Genomic DNA, 21,408 nt, shown 5'->3' with positions numbered 1-21,408 from the left:
GAGCCAGCACTTTAACACTTTGGAGTTGCTGCGGGGGGTGGAATTTGCTTAACGAAGTGCTCCCTTCAAAGTAGGGAGGTAGTGTACACACAGCCAATGAGAGTACATAACAAACATCATTTATTTGTAACACATTGTTCTTGTATCTGGGGCCCTGGGTTAGTGAACAGGGGAAAAGTCTTGTAGAGAATACTGAAAGGGAGGAGGGATCTCATCCTTGGCAGCTCAGGCTTGTCTCACAGTCTCTGCAGTTGGCCTTGAAACACAGTTGCTGTGGTTATCATCTCTTTCTCCATACTATGAGACAGCTATGGCCTTCCTTGTAAGTTCCTTCTCACACTAGCTGGTATTTGTAAACCATGATACATGTTATGAGTGAGTTAGGTCTTATACTAGACTGAAATTTGGGCATAAAATGAGAGGTCTTGACAAGAACCATAATATGCATCAGGAATTTGGGATTTTCACCCTACAGCTAACATGACATAATATTTGGGAACAGATCTTCTTACCTTAGAAGATTATGTAGGGCTTTTGATATTCAGAGTTTGGTCTGGAGTGGGTGTGGGTTCAGTGTCAAATGGGAGGATTTTTTTCTTGTATTTCCTTGTGTTGGCAGTATTACATAAAGCAAGTGCTAAAAAAAACTTAGGTGCACAAAATACAGTCCTAAAGATCTGTTCTTGTTCAGATTACATGGACGCCATTGGTTTACACACTGTGCATATTTACATAGTCAGATTATTAGGAACGTCAGGACTAATATGCCTTAGTATCTCTGACACAAAGATGTCAAATAAGTACAGCTCACAAAAAAGGACCTTTTAAATTCATACCTCCACTAATAAACATGCAAATTGAAGGTTGCTGCTGGATTTGATCGGTGTGGTAATCCATCATTCTTGACTATTCTATCACACTAAAGCTGCGTCTACACGTGCACGCTACTTCGAAGTAGCGGCAGTAACTTCGAAATAGCGCCCGTCACGTCTACACGTGTTGGGCGCTATTTCGAAGTTGAAATCGACGTTAGGCGGCGAGACGTCGAAGTCGCTAACCCCATGAGGGGATGGGAATAGCGCCCTACTTCGACGTTCAACATCGAAGTAGGGACGTGTAGACGATCCGCGTCCCGCAACATCGAAATAGCGGGGTCCTCCATGGCGGCCATCAGCTGGGGGGTTGAGAGATACTCTCTCTCCAGCCCTTGCGGGGCTCTGTGGTCACCGTGGGCAGCAGCCCTTAGCCCAGGGCTTCTGGCTGCTGCTGCTGCAGCTGGGGGTCCGTGCTGCATATACAGGGTCTGCAACTAGTTGTTGGCTCTGTGTATCTTGCACTGTTTAATGAAAGTGTGTCTGGGAGGGGCCCTTTAAGGGAGCGACTTGCTGTTGAGTCCGCCCCGTGACCCTGTCTGCAGCTGTGCCTGGCTCCCTTATTTCGATGTGTGCTACTTTGGCGTGTAGACGTTCCCTCGCTGTGCCTATTTCGATGTTGGGCTGAGCAACGTCGAAGTTGAACATCGACGTTGCCAGCCCTGGAGGACGTGTAGACGTTATTCATCGAAATAGTCTATTTCGATGTCGCAACATCGAAATAAGCTATTTCGAAGTTGGGTGCACGTGTAGACGTAGCCTACATGTTCAGTTTTACCCAAGTGTGTAGTTGGTGCTATTATGTTTGCACAGGCTTGTTACCAGGCTCTGATCCTGCAATGAGATCGTCATAGGCAGAGCTGTGCATCTGCACAGAGCTGATTGCAGGGGAGTCAATTTGGGGAGTCAAAGGGAGAAATTTTAAATTAATCTGTCAATTTCTGATGTTTGTTTGTTTAGGTTAAATTATTTTGTATGTCTTTAAAATAGCAGTCCCTGGCTGCAAAATTAAAAATTTACATAGGGGAAACAGCCTGTGTTGCCACCTCTATCAAGAGTAGCAGCTGCAGAGATACCGTACTGTAACCCCATAATCTACCTATGGACTGGTGTAGATGTGAATTCTGTCAGATAGATAGACGTGCAAACACACAAAATGCGATCCCTTGACAAAGCCCACTTATGAGTGCAAAAGATGCTTATCATGGCTGTGCTTGCTAGTTTAATGTTTAGCTTCCCAAGGGCTGGCCTTTGGAGGACAATGAGGACAAATGACTACGAAAGATTTAACAAAATCAGAGAACTTCCCCAAAGTCAGAGTCTAGTGTTTTCTGCATGAGACCCCCCCACAGAAATTGAATCTTTTCAGTTGCAAACAGAACAGCTGCCTGCAGGTATCTGGAAGGAATTTTCCACCCTGATGAGTAGCATAACATCGTTGGCAATATGCAGTTTGTATGTTTCGCCTTCCTGTGAAGCAGCAAGTATTAGCTATTGCTGTGGATGGGACACCAGGCTGTTGGATCAGTGGTTTGCTTGGCTACAGCAAATCCTTTAAAAATGTTTTAAAATTCCTGATCAACAAACATATTAACTCTTTAATGTTATAAATTGGATCTGTTTTAAAACATCCAAATGCATAAAGGCAATATGGTTTAGGGCAGCATGCTCTTAAAACCAACTGTGGTGTAATAGCCAGGACTAAAACTGAGATCTCTTAATCCCATGGCATGCTCACTGGCTAAAACTGTGATGAATTAGATATGGACCTGAACTGTCCTAACATTTGGGGTATATATGAATCTCTGATCCCAATCTAGTGTGGTCTCTAAAAATTTCAACTGGACAAGAAAGTAAATTAAATTCATGTGAAAATTTTTCTCACTTAGCTAAAAATTACTGCCTAGTCCACAGTACTAGAAAATGTTGATTTAGATAGGTCGGTCACCCCCAGGACACCGACAGTATTTGAGTTAAGCAATTTCATTGCAAAGCACGTACGTTATTATATAATGTCATCCAAAGCCAGCAGTCAGGCTTGATCAGAGAGGGATGGGTATTAGCCTGTGAATTTCATGAGTGAAGAAATCTGGGGTTATGAATGTAGTGAGTAACTATCAAGAATTAAGTACTCCCATTTGTTTTTTCACTTCAATCCCTGGGCAACAATTTCATGGTTTCATTTCCGCTTTAAATTTGTAAGTATGGGATCATCATTGAATATGATATCTGCTGGATGGAATTGGAACTGATCAGCTGTAGGTCGTAGGGCCTGTACTGATAAAGGCTGAGAGAGATTCTTTTTTTCCTTGTTTGGTAGGGATCAGTTCTTTCTGGAAGACAATTAGCTGGGTTCTATCTTCACTGGTTCTGTGAAGTTCCAAGTGCCCATGTGCAACATAGTAAGTCATGAAGCTCTTCTCTAGCCAGGGATTTACATGTTGCACTTCCCAAAACAAAGATTCTCTGGGCCAGCAACATCTGTGGTCCTAATGGGTCACAGTAGGACCACGGATATTACTGGGTCAGAGAGTCCCACAGAGAGCCCCGGGCTGGGAGGCTAGGAGGAGGAGGTCAGTGGCTGTGATCCCTGCCAGACAGGAGCCCAGGGACAGTGGCGCCAGCAGGCGAGCTCAGTGGGGCTTGTGTCCTGGGAGCCAATGCCTGTCAGGCTGGCACCCACTAGGCCAGAGCCAGAGGCAGCAGCCCAGCTGAGGCTAGAGCTGGATTCGCAGAGCTGACAGCTGGGGTTGGAGCTGGCATCAACCCAGAAGGGACCAGGGGGCTGAGGCTGGAGGAATGGGGAGGGCTGAAGACAGAGAGGCCAATGAGGGCTGAAGTGGAGCTGGTGGCAGGGAAGGGTGACAGGCTAGGGGGCCAGAGGCTGGGGGCCTCCCCTGGTCTGGCAAATTCCCTCATTCAGGACCAGTCAGTTTCTGATAGTGCTGGAGCTGGGAAGTGCAACCTGGGTTGCAATATATAAGAAACATAATTTCACATCCAGCAAGTAGTTCTCTAAAGTTGTATATGCACTAAACACTGTTTTAAAAGAAAATGGGTATAATTTTCAAGTTCTTCAGTGACTTACAACCCTAAATATCATTATAAATAATGCCTTAGGCCTGGTCTATACAATTTATGTACCAGTATAGCTGTCAGTTTGGGGTGTGGTTCTTTTTATTTACATAGTTATATCAGTATAACCCCCAGTGTGGACAGTTATGCCTGTTCAAAGATGTTTTACACCAATACAACTTATTCCCCTTCCTTTACAAAATATGCTATACCAGTATAAGCAAATTTATATTGGTATAACTGCATCCACACAAGATAGGCTGTGTGGCTTTAAATATACCATTATATGTAAAGTGATACAAATTCTATGCATATACAAATATATTTGCATTTAGAAGCCTAAGTACAATTGGCTTTCAGTAAGATAAGGGCGTGTCTACAGAGGGAAACAGCCTGGATTAGCTCTTCCACCTTAGCTCTCCATGTGAATACTCCTATTCTGCATTAATGCCTTTTGTACTATAGTTTACTATACTTTGGAAGCAATGAACTAGTCAGGAACGGGGCAGTCAAGGCAAGCCTTTCCCAAGACTACAATGAACTAGAGGTTATTTCTATTACGAACAAACAGATGATTAATAATTGATATGTCGTTAATAATTAGCAGATCATCTCATGAGATGAGCCACAGTTTCTCTCTGTATAAATAGCATCTAACTCAGTAGAAGGTTGTTCCATTATTTTTCCTAGCACCACTGCTTGTGTTGTACTGCACCAGCCATAATGTCATTCAATGGAACCTGGCAGGTTTATGCTCAAGAGAACTATGAAGAGGTTCTGAAAGCTCTCGGTAAGTGTCTTGGTTTTTGTTTTGTTACAGCTTGCTGGGTTTGTGAAATACGACAATATTTTGCATCTAAGGAACCTTCCAGCAGAGCACATCAAAAGTGTTTTTCGCCAACCACCCATGTGGTAGGTAAGCATCACTAGCCCCATTTTAAATACAAAGTGAAGTGAAACACTTTTCCAAAGGTCGCACAGTGATCTGTGGAAAAGCCAGGGAAAAAACCTGGATCTGCTCAGCCTTAACCACACAACTGGTCTCATGAAAGGAGAGGTATTTCAGTAGAAGGCTATCAGTTGCCCTGTTTTAGTTTATAAGGTTAACTAGTAGGGGATTGATTGGCAACAAGATTTATTGCCTCTCAGTGTTAACAGTTCACATACAACCTCTGGCAGTAATGACTGATTATCTAATGGAAGTCTGATGACTTAGTTCACTTAAAGCCTTGTACTCCGAGTGAAGCATAGGTCATCTATATGTTCTCTGCTCAGGAGAGGAAGCCTGATAGCCCACATGAAATGAGTTTGGTGGTCTCTATCCAGTTCTCAGAGGTATCCACGTTATTAAAAAAACACCATCACCTTGTGCATTCTCAGTTGCAGCAAAACCATCAAGTTCAATGGAGCTGAATGTGTCACTCAGCATCTTTAGAAAAATCCCTTCTCAGAACATGTTCCCTGAATACACCCTCAGCCCTAGAGGTGATTCTTTCAGGCCAGCCTTGGACCCTGCTGATGAGACAGCCTGGGACACTTGCACTGTTGTAGCCCTGAGAGACAGAAAAAGATGCTCCCATGTCACTTAATGAAGTACTGAAGGTGCGCAGACATTATGGTGGTATAAGAAAGACCTTTTAGGCTGTGTCTACACTAGCTCCCAACTTCAAAGAGAGCACGGTAAGTAGGGTGCCTGGAGATTACTAATGAAGTGCTGCGGCACATATGCGGCACTTCATTAGTAATCTCCCGACACCCTACTTACCATGCTCCCTTCGAAGTTGGGAGCAAGTGTAGACACAGCCATATAGAATAGACAAGATGCCTAGTCTTTCACCAGGACTAAAGTAAGCATACAATATGTTAAAGAAGAAAACAATTGACTGTACTATGAGGGTACAACTATCTCAGAGTGCTTGTAAATACTGATACTGTGTAGGGCAAAGACTCCAAATCTTAAGAAAAAAACTGTGCCTCAGACAGAACTAGCAGTGGATCTCAAAGATTTTAAGAAAAGAAAATGAATCCAAAACAAAGTGCCCCATTAATGGAATTGTATGTCCATAGCAAACTGGGTAATCTAACTTTGACCTTCTTTTCTATTGTTGATTTGTGTCAACCTTGTCACAATCACGGAAGCAATAATTTGCATAATTCATACAAAACTAATTCTGCCATCTGCATAACAGAGACGTTAACATTCTATTCTTCACTTTTACGTAGCATTGCCGGATGACCTCATCAAAGCTGCCAAAGACATTAAGCCTGTCATTGAAATACAGCAAAATGGACACAACTTTGTTGTGACATCAAAAACACCTAAGCAGTCTGTCACAAACTCATTTACTATAGGGAAAGAGGCTGACATCACTACCATGGATGGCAAAAAAATCAAGGTAATGTATTTGAAGAACAATAACTGCTCCCTCACTCTCTTAGGTGTCATTTTGCAAGTGGAATTTTTTTGTACTATTCCCATTAGGAAACTTCAGTTGCTTCTGATGGGATCTTTGTTTCTGTGGACAAGTAAGAAATTAAGTAAAACTTAAAAGTTTTAGTGGGGATGTGCAGGTTACACAGTAAATCTGTCTACACTTGCATTCCTCTTTCAAAAGAAGAATGCGAATGAAGGATATTGGAAATGCAAACAAAGAGATGATTTGCAGATCTCATGCTTCATTTGCATAATCTCTTCTTGGAAGAGATTCTTCCAAAAGAAAAAAAGCAGTGTAGGTGGGGCTCTTTCAAAAATAAACCGTGTTTTTGAAAGAACTCGTATTTTGAAAAAATATTAGGAATAAGGATAAAATATCTGTTAATCTATAAGGTGCCACAGGACTTCTTGTTGTTCTGTTAAGATGTGTGATCCACACTATTTAAAGAAAAATAAAGTTTGAGAACACCAGCTTTGAAGCACCTGAAGCACTACTGCCAGAAGAATACCATCCTCCATGAACCAATGGTTTGATCTAATGTGACAGAATTCATTGTATAGTCTTACATTTTGGAAGACACTCCTATTCTGCATATTTCAACTGTCAGTTATCTTTATTACCAGTAACTGTAAAACCTGTCTAGAATATCTGTATTTCCTGAAAATGATCTACACATTGTAAAGCTAAACAAGAAGTTCATTAGTTCTACCAATATGAAGCTAACATAAGATTAATGAAATATAAGTACAGTATTTGCATTTAAATTCCCTACTATCTGTGTATGGAACTGCCCATTTTAACTGAGTTTCCCAGTCGTGGCCTAGATTGCTTACCAAAAATGTACTTGCTAAGCTAATATAAAGATTTATGTTTGTAAAAAATCTGTCTTCACAGTGTACAGTTAACCTGATAGATGGGAAGCTTGTGTGCAAATCAGAAACCTTCTCCCATGAACAGGAAGTTAAAGGAAATGAAATGGTGGAGGTAAGTGATTGGTAAATATGGGAACAATAGTAAACACAATGGGGAAATATTTTTTTGCTTTGAAAAGCCCAGGTGTTGAGCTCAGAAGCTACTACTGCGAGCAGGGATTATGAAAGAATATGTCCCTGTATAAGCCCAAGGCGGGGTGGGGGTGCGGGGGATCACAGCCAACAAGAAATGCCATTAGTCACCATTTAGTAATGGCAGGTGATATACTTTTACTGAAGGCTTTTGTTGTGAAAAAAAAAGGTGCTGGTACTCAGCCAGCTCCCTGCTGCTCACCCTCAGACAATCCCATGGCTGGGGCTGCCAAGATGCCAGTACTCAGTACTGGCAAGTACCAGCACAAAAAAACAAGTACTGCTGTTACTTACTGCCTTAAATGAATCTCCTCTAAACATGGAGGATGTTTATGGCTGTGGGTTAGTTTCACGCTATTCATTTCAATCACTGACACTTGTTCATCACTTTCTGGGATTTTTTGGGCTAAATTAATTGCTATTATCATTCGATTTTAGGCACTCAAGTTCAGCATTGCTAGCTTTTGACCACATCTGGGCAAGCTCTTGGCAAGATTTTCCACAGGGTTGTGCCATTTGTATCTTTAGTTTTAACTGAAACTCCTGTGCTGTAGCTGGGATGCTCTTAAACTGAGAATGAAATCTGAATCAAGCCATGCTAATTTATACTTTCACCTGTTTCATTTAAAAATTCTAGGAACTTCGAATGTGACCTAAGCTGTTCCCTTCTGGCACACAGCCTTTCTCCTAGGGAAGTGGTTCCCAACCTTTTCATTACTGCAGACCCCCAGTCACCCCTCAAACCATTTGTGGACCCTCATCAAAGCCAGTTCTAGCCACTGTGTACACTTCATTAAACCACAACATAGACTTTCAGACAGCAATTAATAACATTATTGGAAGATATTTAATTTGAAAATAATAAATTGTAACTTTGCAATTTATTTACATTTTTTTCTATGATTATTTTTATTTTTTTATGTTTTTCACAGATTCCCTGCTGTATCTTCATGGGCCCGTAGGGGTCCATGGACCTCAGGTTGGGAACCACTGTGCTAGGGAATTAAGCTTCCACTTGCCACACTTTTAAGATATGTTCCAATTGGTGTGATCACTGTTATAAGAACTGCAGCTAAGGCTTTTAGAATTGTGAAGGGATTTTGAATGCAGTTTCCTTAGACAGCTTTAAAAGTCCCAGTCTACTTCCTTTACAATAAATCTGTGGTGAGACAGATAGTACTTATCTGGGGCAGTGGGTTTCTAGTATAGGGCACATGCCTATGACTGAGGTTATTCCAACATTGCATTTGAAGAAAACATTTGACTATTTAGGTTGTCAGTGTTCAGAACTGGCTCCCAAACAGCAACACCATTGTTTCAGTATGAATGCAATAAGCACATCCATATGCAGGTGCCTTAACTGTATTTTCAGATAACATGAGACAGAAATACAAACACACTACAGTCCTTCAAAGTTGTTAGCTACATTCAGGTCTCCCTACTGTGTAAATGAACAACAAGTAACATATTTGTGTTCGTTACAGATCATTACTGTTGGCTCAGCAACACTCGTCAGAAAAAGCACGAAAGTTTAAACCATAAGAAGAAAGACCTGGTTTTGTTTTGGATATTGTTACATTATAGAATTAAGTGCATTTGCCATCAGTTGTGAAATGTGTTATTTTGTCACAATGCTTTGGAAAATAAATGGCTTTGCGCATTCACACTTGACTTAAACTAATATAGGAATGCATTCTCCCTCACTATGAAGACACATCCCTTATGCTAACTTCTGATGGCCTACTTCCCTTCCAGATCCAGGCAAGCCTATTGATTTCAACAAGAGTTTTGGCTGTGTAAAAAGTACAAGATGGTGCACCTAATGAAACACTGATTGGCCATAGGGATTACACAACTGGGAAAAGAAGAAAGCTATTAGGAAAAATCTCTGCCTCTTACTAAGGAAAAAGATAAGTTTTAGTGAACCCCAACACCATCTCTCTCTATATCTGCCTAATAAATCTTGGGGCTCTGGGCTAGGAGTGTACACATGGGAATTCTACCAGCTATGTTGGTAATTTTCCCTGCATAGACAAGCCTGTACTCTCAGGGTATGTCTTCGATTTCATGTGCCTAGTGGGGACGCACAAAAGCGAACTATCAGGTGATTTTACAGTCCACCCCGTATTCGTCAATATCACCGAGGAGTGAGGGTCTCCTATGGACCTCCCTTTGTGGGTAACGCTAGTTAAGTCAATTGTAGATAAGTCAATTCCAGATACACAATTGCCACAGCTGCAATTGTGTATCTACGATTGACTTTAAGGGCTAGTGTACACCTGTCCTCAGAGGCAATGCTTGTGGAATATCAAATTCTATTTCCAGTTGAATTACTTGTGGGTTGGGGGAGACCCCTCACTGAATTCAATGAGATAGGAATGTGTGCGAAGTTTTACCAGCATAGCAATGGCCCACATGAAATGAGTTTGGTGGTCTCTATCCATTTCTCATGCCTGTGTGGAAACCATCTTGTATAAGAAGCCATTTCACATCCCTTACTTCCGCACGCACACAAGAGCCTGTACTTTCCTTGCCTGTTTGGGAATAGCAGGAAGGATGAGCTCTATGGAATGTGTTAATGAACTGTTTGGAGTCAAGGCTCCAGCTCCCTAGTACCTGTTTCTCTTTGCTCATAACGGTTTCTCTTTGAGAAGTGATTTACAATTCTCTAACTAATTGCCTCTGACACTGGGCTTTGTGTAAAGGTATAAAATACTAGAGTTAGCTGCATCAAGCAGCCTTGCTGGACCTGGTTTTACTAGTGTCCAGTTTGGCTCATCTGTTGCCTTATTGAATTCAATAAAGGTGAATGTTAGCTGCCTAAACACAGAGAAGTCTTGTGCTTCAACACCTGCATAGCTATGCTAGTGGTTTTTCCAAAAAAACAAGTGCTAAAATCTGAGTACAATGGGAATTGCACACGTATACAAGAACCCTGGCACTGAATCAAGATGTAGTCCAAAACAAACCTGGGAAGAAAGCTCTTTTAAAGTTTTGTGGTGCAAGAAACCATTCAGTAGAGCTTGGAAAGTTAGTGTTTGTAAGTTGCTTGGTAACTGTTGCTAGATAGATAAGGAAACACTACAAAAGAGAATTAGTTATCTAACTGTAAAGTCCCAGGAAACCACAATGCTTCAACAATCAGGTGCTGCACCTGTAAACTGCATTGAATGAGAGATTTGACAAGTTCAGATTCCTTTCTGATCTAGTCTCACTAAAAAGTATTCACTTTTGTAAAACAAAATTTTAATCAGTGGTGTTTTAAACCTTGTAAAATGTATACTACATTGTTTTGCACATATTATGACACACACATATATTTATTAGGATTTTATTTAAAGGAAGTGTCTAAATTTCTAAGTACACAGGTGCTCAAAGAAAACACAGAAAGTCACACAGGTTTAATGTCCACAAAAAACTCTCAACCAACGTTCCTGGTAGTTTTTTTAACATCCATGTGCAGAATAAATTTTGTTATGTGCACTGAGGCATGTGTGGTTGTGCAGCACCAATAGAAACACATGCTGCCAGCTGTGGGGCTCTGCTAATCAGCTCAGAAGCACCTGAATCTCTCCTGGGTGACCAGCCAAGTATTCAGCTTACACAGAACACTGGAAATAAGTCATTATTTACAGATGGAAAAGACTTTCAATGAGAGATACATCCACCCCTTCCCAAAATCAAGTAAAATCATGTGCAGAACACTTTATGAGATATTTATGTAAGTACATCTTGTAAGTCTGAATGCTGCAGAATGGGCATGAGCCATCTGGCTGAGACCCTTGTCTCTACCAGCTGCCAATACCAGAAGCTTCTTTAAAAAAGATATATACTTACTCCTGGCTAGATGTAGTCATTGTTACATGCCAAATTCTGCACAAGCCAGTTTACAATGGTTCCACATGGATGTCTGAGCGCTGAATTTGGCTGACCAATAGCTAGGCTTTGGTGTTACACAGCTGCATTATGCTACACTGTCACATGGTAGGTTTAATCGTCAATCATCTTTTCTGGCTTGCTATTACCAGTTTCATGTTCTTTTAAGGAAGGTTTGTGTGTGCATAGAAATAGTTATTTTATATTTAATCCACATTGTACTCAGCTGAAATGTCCATTGTTAGTATAGCGTGCGATGGGGCTAAAAAGGGAAACAACTATTCTATAATTCACAATTTTCTGTCAGTCAGGATTCTTCTCTCTACCCCAAAGAGCATACCTCAAAGGCCAAGGATATTACTCAGAGTTACTCAAAAACAGTAACCACCAAAGCAAAACGCAAGACCCCATTTTCTACAGCTCTTTCTCCACAGCCACAGTGGGCGCAGGGGCTCTAAACCCCCACTGGTAGTCTCCCCCCCCACAGGCTTTGAGGTGCACGTGCCCCCCAACACATCACTTCTGCCTCCCATCTTTCTCACAAGCTTGAATAGTGATGTTAGCCTGTATTCTATCAAAACAAAACAGCGTCAAGTAGCACTTTAAAGACTAACAAAATCACGTATTAGGTGATGAGCTTTTGGGGGACGGACCCACTTCTTCAGATCAACATCCCACGAAAGCCCATCACCTAATACCTGATTTTGTTAGTCTTTAAAGTGCTACCTGACGCTGTTCCGTTTTGTCACAAGCTTGGTTCAATGGCTCTCACAACCTGATGGAAAACCTGTTCCAACCCGCTTCTTTGGGGGCAAGGCTGGCTTAGTCTAGTGGACTGAGGGATGAACTGCTCGACCCTAACGGAAAGGGGCCCGCGGGGCTCAGTCTCTGCCCCTCAGTCACGGGTTCTCCGCTCTCCCCGGCCGTCGCCAGACGGGCTCAGAGCCACCCGCCCAGCTCTCTTCAGGCGCGAAAGGAACTGGGCGCCGGCCAATCAGCTGCACGCTACTGCCGCGCGAGACCGTGCAGCGCATGCGCGCAATAAGTGGCGGCTGGAATGCATGAGAGAAAAAGAGGCGGGATACTCCGAAGAGCCGGTGGCGAACGGATTCGGCGCGTGCGCACAGCCGAGGGCGGCTTTCGCGCACAACGGAGAAAGACCGTCTGGCGCCTCCCCCTTGCGTTCTGGCCCAGCTCTCACCGGAAACGCCCCGCAGTCTCGCGAGAGGTGGCGAGGCCGTTGATAGCGGTGGCGCTGTGTCTCTCAGGAGAGTCGCTTCGCTCCTCTTTTTTCCCCCCTCCCCCTCCGTCGCGTTGGGGCCTTCGCCGCTCGCTGCCCTCCCGCGGAGCCGCCACCGCCGCCATGTCTCGCTACCTGCGCCCCCCGAACACCTCGCTCTTCGTGCGCAACGTGGCCGACGACACCAGGTGTGTGTAAGTGCGGGGGGGATCCGGGGAGGGGGAACGGGCGGGAGCGCTGGGAGGGGCCGCGAGCGGAGCATGGCGCGAAGGCTGCGCAGGGTTTGGCGGGCTCACTAGGCCGCGCGGGCCGCTCGAAGCGGTGGAGGGGGGCGGCGGCGATGGCGGCTTCCCTGAGTTAGGGGAATGGAGGCCCGCGCATCTCTTTTCTTCCCCATTCTTCTGGTTTCCATTCTTTGCATTCTTCACCCCAGCCTCGGCTTGCAGCCGCTTTGCTTAGAGCACCGGGCTCAGAAAACGGGGTAGAGTGGGGAATTTACGGAAAGTAGCCTAGCGGTAGAAACCCAGGAGATGCACGTCCCGCTCCCCCCCAAGCCCGCCGCAAGTTGCGCTTTGTCAGCGGGAAATTAAAACAGGGCTTGTGTGGAGTAACCTGGGGGGCCAAATTCTGTGCTCCACCTCTCCATGCGAGCACCATTACGTGTAGCTTTTCTACCACTGAAGAGTCAGTGGGAGTCAATGGCTCCTTGAAATAGAGGACAGTCTCAGGAGAACACAGCGAATGCCATGAGATGGAAGAAGCACCGCAGGTTCTTATTGTACAGAGCTTGCACTTTCTCTTTTTTCCCCACGTGTAGCTTTGTTCCCTCTTTGGGTAGGATGTTACTGTACTTTTCATAAGCTATGCTTGACTCCAAACTCATAGTGCATTGGTTTTAAACTTCCTTGGAAACATCAGGTTTATTAAAACTTTTCTGTTGGTTTAGTAGGGGTCGAATTATGGGTTTTCAATAATTTTGAAATAGAGAAGAGGAGTTGTCTAAAATGACACTTCACAGTTGTCTGAAAGCATTCCTGTTCCAAATACGAAAGAGTGCTGTGTTTTTTCCATCATGCAATGGAAGCTTTAAGGAGTTTGTATAGCTTTTTTCTCAATTATATTCTGGGGATTTTTAGCAAACTGTTTGTTCTGTCATGTTTCCTGTGTGCCTTCAGAATATTTCCTGCCACTTTATAAAGTGTTTTTTGAGGCTGTACGTTGCATAAAGAATATTTATTAAAGATCAGAGGACAGGTAATCTTTAATTTCTCCATAAATCCTATTCAAGTCAGTAAGTGTTGGTTTTTGTGGAATGCAGGATTTAGGTCTAAGGTTATATTTCAGAGGTTTATCTGGTCTTGTGGTATTTTAAAGACTAACATTTGTTTGAGCATCAGTTACGTTGTTTAACTTGTCTGGAAAATAATCTGTCCTAAAGAAGTCAAGCATTAAGTAACTTTGAAGTAGGAATGAAATAGGAATTGGTTCCCCCTCCCCGGCCTCCCTGTAGTATTAGCTCTGAATTGAAAATACCTTATGTGTGAGTGCCTTTTGTGTGATCAGCTGGCTTTCCTTTGTGATTACATTTGTGGTTTGGTTTAGAGGAAAACTTATTTAACGACCAGAACAGTCAAGGCAGAAGACTGTTTTGTCTTGACTGTTCTGATCTGGTCCCTTTCTGTAACTTGTTCTGAAAACTTTGTTTGTTTTTGCCCATGGAATCTTTTGTGTTCTCTGAGTAGTGTGTCATGTGTTCTTCCTCAGGCTATGAGGAAGAGAGATGAATAATAACTTTTTATAATGATGATGGTTTTTTGGATGGACTTACACAGCCAGGGCCATTTTATGCATATAAAATAACAGAGTGAAATCTGTATGAGGGAGCTGATGATGGGGGAGGGGAGATTCCAAATAGAATGAAGCCAATTGAACAGAATTATTCTCTTTTGTTAGATCACCTCCACAAAGCAATTCTCCCCTAGAGGCTTGAGTGTTGGGAAAACGCCCCTTGCTGGATTAAAATGACTGTTTTTGTTCATTCTTGATATTTCCAAATGTTGTTGTAACTTGCTGTTTTCATGCTGCAAAAATGTGGAATTAGAAGTCTTAGACAAGACCTCCTATTCTGTTCTGTCTTCAGTAATTCCATACTGTTTTCTAAATACACCATTACATGCATTTTTCTCCATTTGCACTTGTTCCATATTGAATTCCACTGAGTTTCAAGATGGGTGAGTGCGAACATACCTTTACTTATTCCTAGATTGTAAAAGCTTTCAGAGTTTTAGAGAAGCCTTAAGCCTTTATGATTTAGACTGGTTTTTAATTTATTTGTGATAAAAATTACTTTTAGGGGATTTTGTACTTCATCTTCAAGTTAACATGGCCAAAGCATGCTTTTGGAACTATTTCATTCAAGATTTTTTAATAGATTTTTTTGAAATTTTCAGTATGCAATTTACATGTAAATAGTGAGAGAATATATAAAAATGTATTTATGGTATTTCAGGTCTGAAGACTTGCGCCGTGAATTTGGTCGTTACGGGCCTATAGTTGATGTGTACGTTCCACTTGATTTCTACACTCGGCGTCCAAGAGGATTTGCTTATGTTCAATATCCTTTCTTCAGATGGCTGATTAGTGAGGGGTGTTGACGTATGAAATTCAAGTTTGTGTAAGAGGTAACAAATCTAAATGACAAAGCAGTTTTCATTTGTGTTGTATCTAATAAAATGTCTTATTTTGGTGTGTTCCATTTTTTTCAAAGATTAACTCCTCACTTTTTTTCTTTTTCTTTTTTTTCCAAAATTTTAAACCGCATCCAGTAAGATAAGAGCTATTTCGTTGCATATCGGTCATTCAAATTGATATTTGATTTAAATTACAATTATCACTGACTCAGAAGTGTCTACCACATTTTTTAATATAACTGATGCTAAAAGTAAATTTTGTTCTTGTGCTTAGCAAATTTTGGCTGGTATTGTTAATTTAAAAAACATGGAAGCTGGAATCACTTGATCAAAAGCAGATTGTATAAAAAATGAGGTAAACTTCTTTCTTTAATATTGTCCCCTAATTTACTGTCCTCTGTTGTTGCCTCAGAGAATGTAAAGCTGTACAGTAATGGCGACCCCAAAGAGAAAGCATGAAAGAACCTTTAGAGTAGAGTTCAACAATTAAGGCAAGTAGACAAGCCAAAGACCTCTTAAGGATCAGGCTTGAAGAGAAGGGAAAGTTTGGGAAAAGAAAAAGTAAAGAAAAGCTGGAAGAAGGACAAGCCATAATGGGAGACAAAGCTTCGCTTTATCTACAAAAGGGGGAAAAGGTTGTTTTTCAAAGTAAAAGATAAAGCCATCTGTCATTTTTGACCAAGCATCTCATGACAAGTCCTTCTGACAAGCACTTAAAGAGTTAAAGGTCAAGATGAAGTTGAATGGTGGCCAAGATTAAAGGAGTCATACCTGATGTATCCTACAGAATAACAGTATTTTTTCTGTTTCTCCTGTAAGAGGTAACTTTTGATAAATTATTCTGGTATAGTCTGACAGAACCTGTAAGACTTCAGTTGTGGGTGGTATTGAAATTGTAACATTCTTGAATGAAATACGTTCATTCATGGTTTATTTATCAAGATAAGTATACCTATATGATACTCGAAGATTGACAAAGTTAGTACGAGAACCGATAGACTTTCATGTGAGGGAGCTGGGAATATGAGTGAATTACAGTGATCAGTCGTATGGATTAAAGAATTAATGTTTAGATTTTCAAGAATATAATCTAGAACTTAATGTTTCAGTATGTGCTTTATTCTATAATGGAACATAAATAGTCTGTATTTGAATAACAATTGCTGAAGGTGAAAAATCAGTTTTAAAGGAGCAGATGAAAAAGGGAGTAAGTTTCATGAATACAGTAGTGTAATGACTGCAGAATTCCCTTAAGGAGTTAACATTCCCCCCCTTTTTTGGGGGGCGGGGTTGGTAAGGCAAACATAGAGAATCCATTAATTAATAACTTCTTTTAAAAGCTACTTTTGATGCATCAGTGTGTATGGGACAAAAGGCTATGCAGTTACAACCAAGAGTATTTCACCTTTAGTGAACAATCACGTGTACGTATACTTTAAGACTTGTATTCTCTTTCCAAAAAATTCTCCCATAACACTACAGTTAATGAGACAGTCTTTCAGCGTACCCTGTAGCATGATTTAAAGAAACCAGGTAAAGCCATCAATATGAAGTAATTACTCAGATTCCCAAGTACCTTAACACTTAGCACATTTGAAGATGTCCGTGATGCTGAAGATGCCCTGCATAATTTGGACCGGAAGTGGATTTGTGGACGTCAGATAGAAATACAGTTTGCTCAGGGTGATCGGAAGAGTAAGTACCCTTGGGTGTAGTATCAGTATGCAGGGTGGGAATAACATTGCCTGGGTTTTCTTTAGGAAAATGAATTAACTCTTTACCATGAATTTCTTACTACCAAGTTGCATATCGCAAGTGTATAATACCAGGCATTGGCTTCATTATAACATGCAAAATGTTTAAAACTTACATTGAATCTCAGTAATAGGAGGTTAATATACCTGTTTGCTTCAGATTAGGATGCAGGTGCATTAATTCAAGGGGAAAACAGTACACTACTCATAACGTGCTTTCTCGTCTCTCCTGGTTCCTGTTTCTGGGGAACGTACGACAGGACCAAGCCTATTTCCTGCCAGTTTTGGTTGAAGGGTTATAATCCATTTATATTTGACTCTTGTTTACCTTGTGTATATAATCAGTTTAATCATTTTCCCTGTGTAGAGTCTGTTGTTGGCTTTCCAAAAGGGAAAGCGTTGTGGGTTTTTTTTTGTTTTTGTTAAAAAAAAATCTGAAGTAAGACTGTGGACATGAGTGGGTGTAATACCTGAAACTACTTTGGCTTATTTCTTTAAACATTTATTAGATTTCTAGTTAGCTGTCCTCTTATCTGAATTTGGGTATGTCAAGATGTAATAGGGTCGTGAAGCTGGACTAATGTGCCAACTGAGGATTCTAAGGCTTTCTCCAATGGGCTAGAATCGTCATAGCCAGCTGTTTGCTAACAGTTGGTATATGTGTGGGTAGGATGGGGTGGGCAACGTGTGGCCCATCGTTGTAGTGGTTGTGGCATGTGAGACATTTTATTTTTGCTCGTGATCCGGTTTACCAGACGCTACTGGTTTCTGTCCATGTAAGTTTTTTCCTGCCGCTACTACTAACCTGACATGCTTGTGAAGCAAGATGTGTGCTGATTGCATGTGATGTTGATAGTGAGACCCATGTGGTCGCTCTGCATATCATAATGCTGCTACAATTCAATTGGTGTAGCCTGCAAAATCTAGGAACACAAGCACAGTTAACAAAACTACCCTATCCCAGAAAACTGTCTTGGTTATGACAGGCTTATGGTCCACTCACTAGTCTAGATTGCGTATCAATTGCATAGGGGTTTGGCTACAGCATTTGTGTAAACCGGCAATGCTCTGTTTTCCGAATCATCATTCAGGGCTGGCAGCTGGTCACAGCAGCACTATTGGGGCAGAAAGATAGCGTGCAGTCACTCTTGTATGTATCATATGCTCCTTTTGGTCTTCAAAAGAACATGTTGTTGTTGGCTTGACTCAAGAAATGAGCCCAGTTAAATTGATTTTTGAAAACATGGGTTCTACCACTATTGCATAATTGAAATTCAAAGGAAGGGGCAGACATGGAGAACTTATTAGAAAGTAGCAGTTGGGTGTAGTTTTGTTTTAACAAAAATGCTTTGTCCTATTTTTCTGCAGCTCCAAATCAAATGAAAGCCAAGGAAGGGAGAAATGTGTACAGTTCTTCTCGTTATGATGAGTATGACAGATATAGGCGATCTAGAAGCCGGAGTTATGAGAGGAGGAGGTCTAGAAGTCGTTCTTTTGACTACAACTATAGAAGATCTTATAGTCCTAGAAAGTAAGTGTAGTGTTTGGCTTCAACTACACAGCAGTCAGTTGGAGAAGAAAAAACATAATATTTAGTTGTTAGCATTTTGAATACTTTTTTGTATGCTCGTTTTGTAATCACATTTGTGGGAGTTGCTGTATCTTGCATGCTTCATCAGAAGGAACTATTGAATTAAATGCAATTCTGTGCTTCATATTAAAGAATTAAAAGTAAATGCACATCTCAAAAAAAAAAAAAAGAGAGAGAGAGAAAACCAAAACTTTTTATTAAGCAGCTATATGTAAATACAAAGGTATTTGTCACCGTTTACTTTTTCTGATGTACCTTTTTAGCAGTAGACCTACTGGAAGACCTCGTCGTAGCAGGAGCCGTTCGGACAATGATAGGTAAAAAGAAATTTTACGCCATTTAAGAACTAGATTATTATTATCCTTAAATTTAGATTAAAAATGGTTAAATATACTAGATGTCTAAGAATAGCATTTCTAATTTTGAAATCTCTCTCCCTTTTATTCTGATAGGTTCAAACACCGCAATCGATCTTTTTCAAGATCTAAGTCCAATTCAAGATCACGATCCAAGTCACAGCCCAAGAAAGAAATGAAGGCTAAATCACGTTCTAGGTCTGCATCTCACACGAAATCTAGAGGCGCATCTAAAACCGATCCTAAAACGCAGTATAAGTCCAGCGCAAGATATGAGAAGGAACCGAGAAAAAAAGAACCAGCTAGATCCAAATCTCAGTCAAGATCACACTCTAGATCTAGGTCAAAATCTAGATCAAGGTCATGGACTAGTCCCAAGTCCAGTGGCCACTAACAGTGTAAACATGTTGTTTTTAGGCATGAATCTTATTCATTGCACCATTCAGTTTATTTAAATTATCAGGAATATGATGTTGCAACAGTGCTAAAAAAAAAAAAAAACTTTTTTGTCAGTTTTCCCTGTAGCAAGCAATGGTTATAATTAAAGTAACAGTGTTGAGAAGCCACTAAGAGTTCACTTTGTGAAATGTTATGGGCAGCTATTGATTTGATTGTAGCGTCTCTGTATATTTTTGTAAAGATTTGCAATTTTGATGCTTAAAATATTGGTGATAACTTGACCATAATTCGCAACATTGTTCTGTTAAAAAATTTCACACCCGTGGAGAGAGAAATCGGTACAAATTGGCGTGGAGCAGTTAAACTAACAGTTTATCTTGTTCTTCAGTATTAAAAGTTTGCATTATGAATGGAAAACTGGACATCGTGGTGCAATGCTGTCTGTGAAGTAGACTGGCAACATTAAATTACCATTGTTTAAAGGGAAGAAATCTATTTTTTTCATGCCCACACACAGAAGTAGACACATGATACTGAAGTGTCTTGTTTTGCCCACCATCTGTAGAGATGGTGTTTACATTGCATTATAATGTGTAGGGAGGCTTACCTTCTTGAGCATTCATGGGTGATAACGCAGTGTCATGATTGTTTTCAGGACAGGGCTTCATTGCTTTTACCAGGTTGCTAATGTTAGATGTTTAAAAAAATACAGTTGAAAATATAAAGGTCAGATTTAAGCAGGTGACAGAGCAGCTGCAATATTAGGTTAATTTGTGTACATTTTATTCAGTTTTTGTATCCTAAATTTTAGTGAGCAATTAACTATAAATTGCTTAGTTTTTCTGCTGTTAGATGCAAGTAGATTGTTTCAAGTTGTGTGTGTATGGTATATAAAGAGTTAAAATTTTATGCCACTTACTCTTGTGGTTGGTTGGTGCATTCATATATATCAAACTCTAGCCATCTCTCTCTTTGTGAATAACTAAAGATTTGCTTTTAAACTTCAAAAGTTACCTAGTCAAGCAAGCCTAAATTTATATCCTATCCTCCCCAGACTGGATAGTGCTTTGGTTACAGGGTTTCATTTAAATTACTTAGGAACAAATCTTTCGAGTTTGGTGTGAATTAGAGCTGCATCTCTAGCTACTTCTGTTTATCACAAATACAGTATCTTGAGTAAATTTGATGTGAAAAATAGTATAATACCAGTATGTAATCTCACAAGTATTTCTCTGGAAGGCAAGATGTTGTAAGCAAATGGCTTCTAGCATTGAATTTAAATAGAACAAAAGCCGGCATCAAACACCTCTTGTGTTCCTTGCTGTCTATATAGTACTATACGAAAATGTTTGTGGAAAAAGTTTCCGTTTTAGAGAGATACTTTCAGATTTTGGTTTCTAGTAATTTCAGCAAGGCCTCTGAGGAAACAGCTTTTAAATACTGGCTGTTGAATGTGCGTAAAGGGGTTGATTCTAGAACTTTTGTATACTTGATAGTATTCCTAACTTTCTTCTTTTCTCTTTGCAGTTAATGTTCATGTTCTGCTATGCAATCATTTATATGCACGTTCTTTTAATTTTGTAGACTTTCCTGGATGTATAGTTTAAAAATGACAAAGTCTATTTAAACTAGCTGTAGCGTGCAGCTCTAGCAGAGGAAAGCTGTGGGATTAAACTTTGTATTTTCTTTCATATAGGGGCTTCTAAAAAGGTATTTTTATATGTTCTTTTTAACAAATATTGTGTACTACCTTTAAAACATCAATGTTTGGATCAAAATAACTAAAGACCCAGCTTATTTTCTGCTTGCTGTAAATTTAGCAAACATGCGGTAATAAAAAAATAAGGAAATACTGATCTACTGAAGTTTATTACAGCTTTAGACTTTGATTCTAGAACAGCATTAGTTAGGAACAAAGGTATGCCTCTTCTGTAAGGTAAGGTGACTCTAAGGTTTAGAAGTAAAGTGGAAGTGGAATCCCTTTATTTTGTCTGTCTCAGTAGTCCTCTTTACCACTAATACATATATAAATATTTTTAATGGGTGAAATTAAAAG

General features: G+C 40.6%; 2 protein-coding genes across 5 annotated transcripts; both read left to right on the top strand.

Annotated features, from left to right (window-relative positions):
• The first annotated feature begins 4,608 nt into the window (after positions 1-4,608).
• LOC142001379 (fatty acid-binding protein, liver-like) lies at positions 4,609-8,981 on the top strand. The gene is made up of 4 exons (XM_074976528.1): positions 4,609-4,737; positions 6,171-6,343; positions 7,277-7,366; positions 8,931-8,981. Exons 1-4 carry the CDS (start codon positions 4,671-4,673, stop codon positions 8,979-8,981), a joined length of 381 nt encoding a protein of 126 aa, XP_074832629.1. The 5' UTR covers positions 4,609-4,670.
• A 3,607-nt stretch (positions 8,982-12,588) lies between these two features.
• SRSF10 (serine and arginine rich splicing factor 10) lies at positions 12,589-21,202 on the top strand. 4 transcript variants are annotated; one of them, XM_074976040.1, is made up of 6 exons: positions 12,589-12,750; positions 15,072-15,178; positions 16,846-16,947; positions 18,375-18,537; positions 18,864-18,914; positions 19,050-21,202. In XM_074976040.1, exons 1-6 carry the CDS (start codon positions 12,686-12,688, stop codon positions 19,345-19,347), a joined length of 786 nt encoding a protein of 261 aa, XP_074832141.1. In that variant the 5' UTR covers positions 12,589-12,685; the 3' UTR covers positions 19,348-21,202. The 4 variants fall into 4 exon arrangements, with proteins under 4 accessions (XP_074832141.1, XP_074832139.1, XP_074832140.1 ...); XM_074976038.1 differs by having other exon boundaries at positions 12,589-12,756; XM_074976039.1 differs by having other exon boundaries at positions 12,592-12,750; positions 18,861-18,914.
• The last annotated feature ends 206 nt before the right edge of the window (positions 21,203-21,408 follow it).

Source organism: Carettochelys insculpta, chromosome 24 (assembly GCF_033958435.1).
Source record: "Carettochelys insculpta isolate YL-2023 chromosome 24, ASM3395843v1, whole genome shotgun sequence".
Classification (NCBI taxonomy): Eukaryota; Metazoa; Chordata; order Testudines; family Carettochelyidae; genus Carettochelys; species Carettochelys insculpta.
Note: the sequence above shows the minus strand (reverse complement) of the source record. Positions and strands in the feature narration are given on the sequence as shown.

Coding starts and splice junctions, on each gene's coding strand:
- LOC142001379 (XM_074976528.1), top strand. CDS start 4,671: ATGTCATTCAATGGAACCTGGCAGGTTTATGCTCAAGAGAACTATGAA. Junction 4,738..6,170: donor AGAGGTTCTGAAAGCTCTCG/GTAAGTGTCTTG, acceptor ACTTTTACGTAG/CATTGCCGGATGACCTCATC. Junction 7,367..8,930: donor AAGGAAATGAAATGGTGGAG/GTAAGTGATTGG, acceptor TGTTCGTTACAG/ATCATTACTGTTGGCTCAGC.
- SRSF10 (XM_074976037.1), top strand. CDS start 12,686: ATGTCTCGCTACCTGCGCCCCCCGAACACCTCGCTCTTCGTGCGCAAC. Junction 15,179..16,845: donor AGGATTTGCTTATGTTCAAT/ATCCTTTCTTCA, acceptor CACTTAGCACAT/TTGAAGATGTCCGTGATGCT. Junction 18,915..19,049: donor AGCCGTTCGGACAATGATAG/GTAAAAAGAAAT, acceptor TTATTCTGATAG/GTTCAAACACCGCAATCGAT.